Raw genomic sequence first — 12,682 nt, forward strand, 5'->3', positions numbered from 1 at the left:
CGGGAGGGAAAAACAAAAGGTGAAAGAAAGTTCACGGAACTTCAAAGTTCCGGTAATCCGAGCCCGCCTCCGCACTTAATGGTTGAACGCCGTTGCGCGCGTCAGGGTTTGTGGGCTGGAACTGGTACCGATGGTTGATGCCGGAGAGGGCATCTTCCAGGACGGCATTGGTCTCTTCGCCCGGTCCGCGAACGCTCATCGCCTGCAGCGCGTCCTGCACGTCCTTGACCCGCTTCTTGAAAGCCATCCGGTCGAGGAAGAGCTGCTGTCGGGCCTGCTCCAGTTCTCGGCGCTCCGCTTCGATGATCTCTTCCATTTCATTGAACTGCTGTAGTTTGATTTCCAGCTTTTGGAGCGTGACGTTCACTGCGGCGGACACCAAGCGCGTCATTTCTCGCTCCTCGTGCGATGCAAGGGCGCCGGCACGCGCCGCGGAAGCTCCCAGGGCAATTGTCGATAACGAAGCTTTGCTCTTCGACGTGGACTCTTCCGGGCGGCCGCTATCAATGTCCATTACATCCTCCGTCTTGAGCTCCTCGCCTTCTTTGCCCTTGCCCTTGTCCTTATCCTGTCCCAGTTGCTTGCGAAGATCTTTCTTGATCTCTTCTACTGACCGCCCCGCAGCGGCTGCAGCTACCGCAGGATCGGCCATCTGGGCCAGGAAGGCCACCACTGACAGGACGGGGTTGTCGACCTGACTGATCGGTTCTCGGCCCCCGAGAGCGCGAAGCGACGCTTCTCTGGAGATCTCCGGATCCTCAAGGTATTTATCTTCGATTTCCAGAGAAAGGAACTTCAGAACGCACTCTTCCGCAGTCCGCGTGCCAACATGCTCCGCAACCTGTTGCCAATTGTCGTCAAACTGCTCCACGGCCTCGAGAAGCAGGATCAACTCCGAGTCCGTCCATGGAGCATCCTTGTCCGGGACGGTACTATGCGACCGGTCCTCAAGCTTGACAAAATCCGAAGCATTGTGGCTGGCGGGAATGCGACCCTGTAGGAAGCAGTTGGGGCAGACATCGTACTTGGTGTCTGGCGCATTTGCATTTGCCGAGATGGGCGCTGATTTGGCATAGTGGAATCGGAGACGTGTGCAATCAACCCCGCACGAGAAGCAGTTGATTGTCTTGCGAGGCTCGCGCGACGCGGTCTCCATTGCCTTTGCGGCTGCATCTGCTGTTGCTGCGGCCCCGTTTGCGGCGCCAGTGTCCCCGTTTGTCTGCTGCTTCTCCTTGTCCTCAGATGAAGCGACTTCTTTCCCTTGCTCATCGTAGATATTGCGACGGACTCCGAGGTTCATATCCGTCTTGCCGGCAGGCGTCGCAGACATAGCACGTTCTGTGGCCGCGTGCGGCTTGCCGGAGGTGACGGTGGCGTTCGGCCCGGGCTGGAAGGGCTGCAGGCCTCGGGGGGTGTCGACCAGTACCCGGAAATGGCCAGTGAACGGTGGCCCGATGGCCGATGGCCGAGTTTGCGGGTCGACCTGCTCTGCGTTAACGAGTGAAGTGCTGCTAAAAAGGGAAAGAAACCCACCTGATAGTTGATCAAGCCCCATTGCTCGAGGAAGGAGTGGACGCGCATAATGGCGCACACATCGCCGGCAAGATTGCGGCGGCAAGCCGTAACAGTCAGATACTCCACCGGATTTAAGCGATAGGTGTTGATCATGAAGTCTCTGTAGTCTTTATAAACTGCCGGAGTTTTACTTCGGTTGCGGCCGTTGAAAAACTCGGCCATTGCTTTCTTCTCGATGGGGTGGATTTTGTGCATGTCGAACCAAGTTGCATAACTCGGCAGAATGATGGCATGAGTTTGCTGGGCCAGATGCTTCCGAGCCGACGCTTCCATTGATGCCTTCTCCTGTCCCGACTGCTCATCTGACGCGCCATCCGCAGCGGCATCTTCGGCAGTTTCTTCAGGTTCATTTTCTTTCTTTGTGCTAGTCTCCGTTCCCCCCATCTCTTCGTCCTCCGGCTCCCCGCCTTCGTTCCGAGGCGCAGGCGTTGATGGAGCATCCACTTGATTATCCGATCCGGACGGTTCTGGCTTTTTCACAGGGGACTGTTGGCGCGATTGGGAAGCTAGGGAGACCACGATCAGTGTGTGTTGCCGCGTCGGGGGGGAAACGACATACCCGGCTTGTCACCAGCAGCTTCCTGCGCGGCAACCGGCTGCTGTGGCTCACCGGCGCCGGCAGGGGCAGTAGGATTCCCTTCCATAATGGCGGGTTACTTGTAAGTAGATCGACGGTGGTGGCGCGTGGCCGCCTTGGGTAAGCAAGCCCAGTGGCAGGAAAACGACGGTGAGATCCCGCAGGTTTACAAATTGTGTGGTTAGAGGCGATCAACGCGACAACTGATAACGAAGGAGCTGTGCTCGATGGATCCCGAGCTCTTCGCGCTCAGTCGGTCGGAAACACGCCGCTGATGGATGCTTGTCTCCAAAATCTGGCCCTATGGAGAGTGCTTGAGACGCTAACCCGATACGGAATGTAACGCCACACCCACCAGCCACACCTTTCTTGTGACAAAGCTTTATGTGGCTGAAGGTCACATGACTGAGTCAACTGACGCGTTGGTACGCGTTTGACGCGCCAGGCCAACATCCAGTCCAACGGGCATAAACACGGCGATATTAGGCCATTGGAACAAAGACGGTTGAGCACCAACCTTTCTTGATGTCTGATAACTTGCCTCCGTCATCTTTTGATCCTGCACTACACCTTCACTCTGAACTCCCCGACTCTGTTCGACCAGAACCTGAGTCCAACACCTTTTCCGACGAGATTGAGGCGTTTTACCAGGTTCGTCAAGAAACCGCTCAGGAAAACTATCGCAAGGGCATTGTCATTCAAAGTCGCGCATGGAAACTGTCGGATGTTTTTCGGAGTGATGAAGACGTTGAACTTGGTATGCTAGCCCTGCACTGCCGGGCATGTAGTCTGCTCTAACTTGTGCCATAGTAACCCCGACGAAATCGAGAGGCACAGCAACAACCCAACTACCCACTATTGATTCAGAGTCATATTTACCTTCAACACCTCCAATGGCCGCGAAGTCGTTGATAACGTCGCCCACAGAGCCGGGGTCGGGCACCCCTCCAGCCGACCTGCGAAAGCGAAGGATAGAAGATGCCTCGGCTTTGGACAGCTCAAAGAGACAGAGAATTGTGGCAGGATTTGTGGATGATGACGATGACGAGTATGTGGATCGAATGATCGCGCTGGAGGAGGCGCGAAGTCGGCGGCTCGACGATGACGACTATGTTGACTCAATGATCGCACTGGAAGAGTCGCGGTTTCGGGCGAATCCCGAGACCTATGGTGAAAGTAGACGGGGACGTACGATCGGTGGATTTGTTGATGAGGATGATGAGGACGAAATCGAAGCACTGCATGAGGCTTATGGAGATGTTTTGGATGAGTTGCAGAGGGGAGATCGAGACAAACGGCCAGAGAAGAGCCCGGTTCCGAAGACCTCGTTTCAGGGTCCATTTGTCGAGGATGATGAAGAGGAGGATCTTTACGGACCTGCCACTCCGGAAGAATCACGTCCCCAAGGCGAGATACCGGTTCCAACGCAAGTCTCAGATCGTTCGAACTCGCCGGCTAGCCGCCCAACATTCGGTGCTACTTTGGGGGAAGAACCATCAGCCGCTGCCGAATTCTCCGCTCGAAAAAGAGATGCAATCCCTATCAAGACTTGCTCAGGGCGTGTGTACCATGCCTCGACACGAACAAAACCCAGTTCGATGTCCTACGAGAGACTAGTCGCCAGTCGGTCCACAGTCACTGCGGGGAAAGCTCAGCGAAGTTACTATGGCATTGACATTCATCGACTGCTTGACGAAGCAGCTGCGGAAGCGAAGGAAGAGGCAAAGCGTAAAGAGCGAGAATTGTCCCAAGCACAATCATCACACACCCCGAACTCGAGCAACCGCATGTGGACCGAGAAGTACCGGGCCCGAAAATTTGCCGACCTGATTGGTGACGAACGGACACATCGATCGGTCCTACGATGGCTGAAAAGCTGGGACCCAATCGTCTTCCCGGGACTCGCAAAGAAACAACGTTCGCAAGCACAGAGTGAAGAGGACCGGTCACATAGAAAGCTCCTACTTCTGACTGGACCTCCCGGGCTTGGAAAGACAACCCTAGCACATGTATGCGCTAGACAGGCCGGCTACGAGGTGCTAGAGATCAACGCAAGTGACGATCGGAGCAAGAACATTGTCAATGGACGTATCAAGGATGCCGTTGGCACCGAGAACGTAAAGAGCGTGAGCATCGACGTTGACGGGAAGAAGCAAACCAAGCCCGCTCGCCCAGTATGCGTTGTGATTGACGAGGTGGATGGTGTTGTCAGTGGTTCGGGCTCGGGAGGTGAAGGAGGGTTCATCAAAGCCCTGATAGACCTGGTCATGCTGGACCAAAAGAATTCTACCAAAGCGAAGAGCTCGACGTCCACGCGAAAAAGGAAAAGTGATAATTTCCGGTTATTACGGCCCATGATTCTGATTTGCAATGACGTCTACCATCCTACCCTACGGCCGCTCAGAACGGCCCGTGTCGCTGAGATCATCCATGTCCGCCAAGTGCCTCTGGAGAGTGTCGTGAAGCGCATGACAACTGTTCTTGACAAGGAACGGATTGCCTACGATGTAGATGGCGTCAGAAGACTTTGTGAGGCTTCTTGGGGCATGCCCAGCAGGAAGGACCGGAACGCGATGAGTCGTGGAGCTGGCGAAGGCGATATCCGCAGCGTCTTGGTGTCTGCGGAATGGGTCGCCCATAAGCTTCGCGCCACAAAGACGGCTCGGTTGACAAAAGCTTGGCTGGAGGAGAATATCTTGAACGACTACAACACGGACAGCGCCTCCAAGGGGCTGGGAAGGGGAGGCGTGCGGGAAATTGTTGAGCGCGTGTTCACCGATGGCGGCGGATTCCCAAATCCTCGCATCAGCGAGGAGTCATTTCGAGATCCGTTTGACCCGGAGGCGAACAATACATCGATCGGGGTTGCTGAACTTCGCAAGCGCCACGCCGTTGCGAAGCTCCGTGAGATGGTTGACAGCAGCGGCGAATATGACCGCTGCGTGACCGAGTGCTTCGCCAACTACCCGACCTACCCGTACCAGGATGATACCTACCTGTCCAAGCCGAACGCCGCGTACGACTGGCTTCACTTTCACGACATGATGGCTTCGAGGGTGTTTTCCAATCAGGAATGGGAACTGAACCCATACCTCAGCCAGGCAGTGATTGCCTTCCACCATTTATTCGCCAGCGCCAACACGGATCGCGCGGCCCGCAGGAACGTGTTCGAGGATGAAGACGAGGCCGAGGAAGAGCACCCATTTTCGGGACCGCGGGCAGACTTTACCGCATTCGAGGCGCAAAAGCAAAACCGGGCGATTCTCACCGGGTTTCAATCATCATTCCCGGCGCCCATCCTGAGGTTGTTTCGGTCGTTGGACACCGTGGCGACAGAGCTGGTGCCAAATCTGGTTCGCATGCTTTCCCCGGATATCAAGCCCGTGGTCGTCCGGGGCAGCGAACAGGTGGCCGTGGCTAGCGTCCGGAAGGAGAGTGAGCGCGCTTTGGTTCGCGCCGCCGTCCGCGTGATGACCGGGTTGGGTGTGACGTTTGAGAAGGCGCGTGTAGAAGATGAGAGAGGTGGCCACAACGGATTTATCTACAGAATGGAGCCGTAAGTGGCCTGTACCAGGCTTATGTCTACGTGGGATTGAGACTGATATTTCCAGGCCTCTCGACCAATTGATCAGCTTCTCCAAGGTCAAAGGAACCATCCTTGACACGGGCAGCGCAGGGCGCGTGCGGTACGCCGTCCGACAGGTACTAGATCAGGAATACCGCAAAGAAGCCCTGCGAAAACAGGTCGGCGCGCCAGCAACCACGACAAACGACAGCAGCAATCCGGGCGACAAGAACAACGATAATGGCAGTGCTCCAAAACAAGACAAAGGCGTGGTCACCAGGGATTTCTTTGGACGTGTCATCGAGAACCGCCCAGGTTCGGCGCGACGCCGTGACCAGAAACAAGGCTCTGGCCAGAAGGCCGAGCTCAAGGTGTGGGTGACCTACCACGAAGGGTTTTCCAATGCGGTGCGCAAGCCGATCACAATGGCGGAACTGCTTGCGGAGCTGTAAGCCAGAACATTTTTTCTTTTTACCGTTGTTTGAAATCAAAGCGAGATGATCTGTAGACTGTACATAGTCAACCGAGGTTGAACCAGCAAATCAAAAACTTTCATTTGCAGTTGGCATTCCCGACTCTTCGGCTCTTCGACCATCCATCGGTTCACGATTTCATCCCACATTCGGGCAAGAGCCGTCAGGCTCTCCATCCATCAAGCCTTACTCGATGTCTGTGAGCCGTATTGCTCGTAAATCACAAAAAGCTAGGAAACAATGACTCAAAGAACTTTCCGGTGAGCCGAGCACATCCCTAGATGGGTTTACTCTCGTACTGTTCTCCATAGCAACCATCGGCCAAACCGATGAATCACTGACTCAACGAAAGGGAAAAAGAATCGCGAACCCCAAGACTTCCTTTGGATCTTTTCTCCAGACATTGATCGTAGGGCGCGAGCGCCACTGTTGCTCAGTAATCCCACAATATGGATGGCGCTCGTATTCTCACATCCGGTTCCCGCGCCATGTGGAGGAATATTTCTCCCAAGTCGAAACACCGGCGAATTGGATTGACCGTGAAAGGAAAGGCTGGCGGTCGGGGAGCCGATATCGGCTGGTCACTGCAGTTGGTCTGATCAATAGTTTCCCATCAAATGATGTCATCCCACGGCATCTTGAAGGTATGTACCTTCACACCAACAAAGCTTCATATCTTTCTAGACTGGTCGGTCGGTCATTTGGCTGGTCGTTGCCTGAAGTCACTTCTCGTGCCGGACAAGTGACAGATGCCAAGATGGGGGGTTTAGTCGGGTACCATAAATAGAAGGTTATTCCTTATTCAACATCGGAGTTGTTTTGTTCTTTTCAGGAAAGTTCATTCCGATGTATTTCCTGATAGAGTTCCCGCACTCCGTATTCCGACTTCCACTCCGAACCAACAGCGAATGACGCCCTTTTCCTTGAGGGCCAGAGCATTACAAATCCGCAGCTGGAAAGCAAGGAAAGTTCAGCAGCTTCCTGATCATCTGAGCCGTTCTTCCCAGCGAGAAGAGTGCTCCATCAGAGCGGAATGACATCTTGAGAGAGCGGATTGGTAGTCGGATGAGTAACTATGAGTCTATGAGCCTGTTTTGGCAGGTCCCACCACAAAAATGTATCAATTAGCCAATCAGACGTTGCCGGAATAGTGTTTGCAGTGTTTGCACATCAACTCCGAAACCCTATCAGAATGATCGAAACAGAAGGTTCAAGGTTGTTCTTAGTATTCGACAGAACCAGATCCTAGACAGTACTTTTTTTTTTTTTTTTTTTCCTTTGATGTGATGAGTAGTGGAGTCTTTGCTAGGCAACTAGACTGTGTAGAGCGTAGACAGGACGAGCATATAAAGACTGCAAAGAGCTTGCGAGAGTTCGTGTCTGTCACCAGATTCAGATTCAACTGTCAAATCATCCAATCCATCAATCGACTGCTCTGATTGCGTACAGAACGAGTGCTGTCAACGCTAGAGGACCTTATTCCCTTCTACATTGCTCGCCAACATCAGTTTCCGGAGCTCGAGCATACAACAAAGAGCCACCAAACAATGCCGTTGTCACTATTGAAGTCCAAGTCATCCAACAACAAGTCGACTGTCTCCTCCGACGCAGCCTCGACGCATAGCTCCTTCAGTTCAACAAGCACCCTCGCGACAGACACAGCCACCATGAAGCTTCCTGATCCATCGAAAAAGACGCCTTCGCCTTCGTCAGCCAAGAGCGATTACGACCGAAAGAACGGCGGCACGGGCCATGATAAAGCCGCTTTCATCACTGCGGCGGCCACTTGGTGTGCGTTGAAGGGTTAGACTTTTAGATGGGCATGGGTTTGATTGATCTGTTCTGTCTGGTTTGGATGATTCTCTGTTGTGATGGAATGGATACCCCGGTGTGTGTTTGTCTTGCGATGTGTCATGCCATGACAGAAAACATCACGTTGAGCTTTGGAGTTTCTGGGTTTTTGAGGCTATGCAGATTTCGTTTCAATTGTGCGTAGAACAAGCATAATCACCCAATATATAATACTTACACATACTCCCTAGTTTGTTCAACTCCAAAGTTGTAATTATTGTTTCAGCTTCTCGGTCAGTTCAGGCACCTTCTCAAACAAATCCCCCACAAGCCCAACGTCCGCAACTTGGAAAATCGGCGCCTCCGGATCCTTGTTGATGGCCGCAATCACCTTGCTGTCCTTCATGCCGGCCAGATGCTGGATCGCACCAGAAATGCCCACGGCCAGGTACAGCTGCGGCGCAACGTTCTTGCCCGTCTGACCCACCTGCAGACTGTTGTCTGCGAAGCCGCTGTCGACAGCTGCGCGGGAGGCGCCGATGGCAGCTCCGAGCGAGTCGGCCAGTGGCGGGATCAGTCGCTCAAACTCTTCCTTGGACTTCAGACCCCGTCCACCCGACACTACCCGTGATGCCGTCGCCAGGTCTGGGCGGTCCGACTTCGCGAGGTCCTCGGACACCCATTCCGTCTGGGACGCAGCCTTGGGGTCGACGCCGTCCACGATCTCCGCCGACCCGCCCTCGGTCTCTGCACCTTGGAAAGCCGTGCCCCGCACGGTGATGACCTTGATCGGGTCCGTAGATTGTACCGTGAGAATCGCGTTGCCCGCATAGATTGGCCGCACAAATGCTACGATGCCCTGTCAGCTTCGTCAACACTTGATTACCCAATCCGTTCAAACATACTGTCTTCACTCTCAATAGCCGTAATGTCAGAAATCTGTTGCACGTCCAGCAGGGCAGCGACCCGGGGCAGCAGGTTTTTGCCGAACGCCGAGTGAGCGCCAATCACATGTGTGTAGTTCCCGCTCTTGATATTCTCCGCCAGCAACGGTGCAAAGTTCTCCGGCAGCCCCTGCATCAGCAGTGGTCAACATACGGCCCCAAGATACAAGGAGATTCGTCTACAAACCCTCTCGTATGCCTCGTTGTCCACGGCAATGACCTTCTCCAAGCCCTTGATCTTCGCCGCCTCCGCCGCCGCAGAACCTTTCACCGACGCGCCCGCCACGAATCCCGTCACCGGACCGCCGAGTTTCTGTGCTGCAGCAATGATTGCGAGTGACGAGGGCTGCAGCTTCCCACCGCGCTGCTCCAGAACCGCCAGCGTCGAGAGCAATCGCTGATATGCCGATAGTCGGGAGTCAAAGATTGACCGTGCAGATGGGTACAGCCGTGTGCGCGCCGCCCGGAGGACGGACGGTGTCGCTATAGACGCCATTCTCAAGGAATTCCTGTCTCCTCTCGTTCGCAGAACAGGCCCGGATCGTGAGTTGTCAAGAGGGACCGAGCGGCTGGTGACGAGATTGATGCCGTAGATCGGGTTCTCGTAGCTGGCTATCCTCGGGATTAAACGGCGAATGGTCCAATCACCGTCCGCGGTCGGTTACTGCAGTTGATCCGATGTGATTACATAATCCCATCTTTGCCAACTGGCATTTCGTCCAGCAACGAAGAACCTTTCTGAACTTCCCGAACCTTTCAGATAGACTGCGGATTACAGGACTTGATGGATTCAGAAAACTCCAAACATATCAACAATCCCGTAGTTTTACACGCCGTACCCCATGCAACAAACCCAGACAGAAAACAAAATACATATATCATGCCGACGCCTTGAGCGCCTTCGCCTTTCGCTTTTTGAGATTCTCCTTGACATCGACCTCATCATCGGCGGCCTTTTTCGAAGTCTTGGTCTTCTTCGCTGCCGGCGTCGATGACGTCTCGCTAGACTTTCTCTTCTTCTCGTTCTTCTGCTCTGTCTCGGGAGGGTTGTCCAGGACGTCTCCCTCGTCAACCCACAGCTCATCGGCAAGCCAAATGGGCAGCGCCGCAGTGTTGGGGCCCTTGATGTGGATTGCCTTGACATTCCGCCAACCTTTGGTGATGTACTTATCTGTCAGGCCCTGCACGACGGCTTTGATGTTGTCCAGCAATTGCTCCGGGGTGAATTTACTCGTCCCCACGCGGACCGCGGTCGTCGTCGCTGGAGCCAGGTGCACCGGCGCGCAGCTCAGCGCCTTCTCGACTTCCTTGGCCAGAACCTGCGCCGATGCAAACTGGGCTTGACGCTCGCTCTTCGGAGGCTTCTTGCCGTCCTTTTTCACTCGCTTACCATCGACTTTCTCTATTCGCTCAATGCGTACCGGGATTGGTCGTTTGCTCGACTTGTAGAAGGTTTTTCCGAGCGTCTTCACCAGTCGCATGATAATCCGATCGTCGGCCAAAAACACATCGTGCTCAGCCAGCAATTGCCGTCGACTTTCAAAGCTCTTGTAGCGCTCCTTAAGCTTCGTGTAGCCAATGATGCGGGTGATGCGACTTCGAAGCTCCGAGGGAAACGTCTCGTCGGCGACAATGTCTTTGACGCCCCGCTGAGGATCGGCCGTGATCAGGCAGACGCTGAGCGAAGCTGATGTATTGAGCGAGTGCGGGATGCTAATCTTGCCCGGCTTTAATCGGTTCTTGTCCACCACATGTTTCTTCGTTGTCATAATAAGCCAGATCGGCTCGTGGACTTTAGGCGCATCGTCATCGGAGTCAGAGTCATTGTCGCCGATCAAGGTTTTCTTCTTTGATGATTCTTCTTTCTCTTCTTGCTTCGTTCGGATATGCCGCAACAGCGCAGATGCTGCCCGGGTTACCTATACAAGGGTGAGTTTGGCTTCGACGACAGCAAGAATTGATCGTACCTGATTGTCATCAAGTTGATAGGGACTTCCCGAAGCCACTTTCGTGGTCAAAGGGCGTTCTGAGGGCGCCATTGTCCTTGTCCAGCTGTTGTGTAGTTGATCTGCACCTGCAGCGATAAAAAAAAATTATCTGACCAAAGGCGGTGAGGTGCTTGGTAAACTGTGTCACGTGAGCTACGAGTCCGTACAAAGTGTGCTTATTCCTCTCTGCTTGCGGAGCTGTAAGCCAGAACATTTTTTCTTTTTACCGTTGTTTGAAATCAAAGCGAGATGATCTGTAGACTGTACATAGTCAACCGAGGTTGAACCAGCAAATCAAAAACTTTCATTTGCAGTTGGCATTCCCGACTCTTCGGCTCTTCGACCATCCATCGGTTCACGATTTCATCCCACATTCGGGCAAGAGCCGTCAGGCTCTCCATCCATCAAGCCTTACTCGATGTCTGTGAGCCGTATTGCTCGTAAATCACAAAAAGCTAGGAAACAATGACTCAAAGAACTTTCCGGTGAGCCGAGCACATCCCTAGATGGGTTTACTCTCGTACTGTTCTCCATAGCAACCATCGGCCAAACCGATGAATCACTGACTCAACGAAAGGGAAATTTATCTTCGATTTCCAGAGAAAGGAACTTCAGAACGCACTCTTCCGCAGTCCGCGTGCCAACATGCTCCGCAACCTGTTGCCAATTGTCGTCAAACTGCTCCACGGCCTCGAGAAGCAGGATCAACTCCGAGTCCGTCCATGGAGCATCCTTGTCCGGGACGGTACTATGCGACCGGTCCTCAAGCTTGACAAAATCCGAAGCATTGTGGCTGGCGGGAATGCGACCCTGTAGGAAGCAGTTGGGGCAGACATCGTACTTGGTGTCTGGCGCATTTGCATTTGCCGAGATGGGCGCTGATTTGGCATAGTGGAATCGGAGACGTGTGCAATCAACCCCGCACGAGAAGCAGTTGATTGTCTTGCGAGGCTCGCGCGACGCGGTCTCCATTGCCTTTGATGGTGGTGGGAGAACGTAGGAGGGTGTGTAAACAGAAGCGCGCTGCTGACTAAAAAACAAATCACGTGGATCAGTGATGCAAATCACGTGAATTTTCATAAATTTAGTTAAGAGGAATATGACTACTAGTCCGTACAGTAAGTAGGTTATTTTCGTGTTTGGTCTATCACGTGAAAAATCACTGTAGAGATCCGTATCACGAGTACTCCGTAGTCAGTGACAACTTCACTTTGTTTAGAGTAGCCTCAGTGCCTCAGGCCCTGTGTCATTCAATTAGGATGTGTCGAGCCCGGCAGTCGTCTGCCTGCATCGAACTGTCTAGACATTAGTAACCCCCCAGACTCCTCTTTGCTCCGGCCAGCTCGTGACGCTCAACCTCCTAGGGCAAGACCGAAAATCTGCAAAGGCGTAAACCGCTCCGTAAACTCAAGACTGCAAAACTACAGATCATTTTTCAGCCCATGATCTGGTAAAGAATTGGGGCGGTGTCTGCACTGTCCGCAGCTCACCATCGAGATTTCACTGGCCGTTGCACTCTTACAAGCAGTGTACTCGTACTCTGAAGTCAAGATGATGCTAACATCCAAGGTGAAGCGCTCCAAGGTTGTCACAATGAGTTGTGAACATCGCTGGCAGACGGATCAGCACAGACAAAGTCTATGTACTTGATTTCGGAGAGTTTCAAGAAGAACAGTTCTGTCTACACAGATCCAGACCATCCGGCACTATTAGGGTTATCACCTGGTAGGTAGAGACATGATTGACTATGTGTAGAAATCAGTCTTACC

At 53.5% G+C, this 12,682-nt stretch overlaps 5 protein-coding genes across 5 annotated transcripts; 1 reads left to right on the forward strand and 4 right to left on the reverse strand.

Moving 5' to 3' along the window:
- Positions 1-31: 31 nt before the first annotated feature.
- VTN31DRAFT_7144 (uncharacterized protein) lies at positions 32-2,219 on the reverse strand (the record flags this gene model as incomplete). Its single annotated transcript, XM_069407833.1, has 3 exons — positions 32-1,483; positions 1,534-2,081; positions 2,135-2,219. The coding sequence occupies 3 exons, from the start codon at positions 2,217-2,219 to the stop codon at positions 32-34; spliced, it is 2,085 nt and encodes a 694-aa protein (XP_069258447.1).
- A 458-nt stretch (positions 2,220-2,677) lies between these two features.
- Positions 2,678-6,169, forward strand: VTN31DRAFT_7145 (uncharacterized protein; the record flags this gene model as incomplete). The annotated part of the gene is made up of 3 exons (XM_069407834.1): positions 2,678-2,909; positions 2,963-5,708; positions 5,764-6,169. The coding sequence occupies 3 exons, from the start codon at positions 2,678-2,680 to the stop codon at positions 6,167-6,169; spliced, it is 3,384 nt and encodes a 1,127-aa protein (XP_069258448.1).
- A 2,086-nt stretch (positions 6,170-8,255) lies between these two features.
- On the reverse strand, positions 8,256-9,421 carry VTN31DRAFT_7146 (uncharacterized protein; the record flags this gene model as incomplete). Its single annotated transcript, XM_069407835.1, has 3 exons — positions 8,256-8,830; positions 8,887-9,055; positions 9,113-9,421. The coding sequence occupies 3 exons, from the start codon at positions 9,419-9,421 to the stop codon at positions 8,256-8,258; spliced, it is 1,053 nt and encodes a 350-aa protein (XP_069258449.1).
- A 382-nt stretch (positions 9,422-9,803) lies between these two features.
- Positions 9,804-10,964, reverse strand: VTN31DRAFT_7147 (uncharacterized protein; the record flags this gene model as incomplete). Its single annotated transcript, XM_069407836.1, has 2 exons — positions 9,804-10,844; positions 10,893-10,964. The coding sequence occupies 2 exons, from the start codon at positions 10,962-10,964 to the stop codon at positions 9,804-9,806; spliced, it is 1,113 nt and encodes a 370-aa protein (XP_069258450.1).
- A 516-nt stretch (positions 10,965-11,480) lies between these two features.
- VTN31DRAFT_7148 (uncharacterized protein) lies at positions 11,481-11,885 on the reverse strand (the record flags this gene model as incomplete). Its single annotated transcript, XM_069407837.1, has 1 exon — positions 11,481-11,885. One exon carries the CDS (start codon positions 11,883-11,885, stop codon positions 11,481-11,483), a length of 405 nt encoding a protein of 134 aa, XP_069258451.1.
- Positions 11,886-12,682: the final 797 nt, after the last annotated feature.

Source organism: Thermomyces dupontii (assembly GCF_041956625.1).
Source record: "Thermomyces dupontii strain NRRL 2155 unplaced genomic scaffold VTN31scaffold_8, whole genome shotgun sequence".
NCBI classification, from domain to species: domain Eukaryota; kingdom Fungi; phylum Ascomycota; class Eurotiomycetes; order Eurotiales; family Trichocomaceae; genus Thermomyces; species Thermomyces dupontii.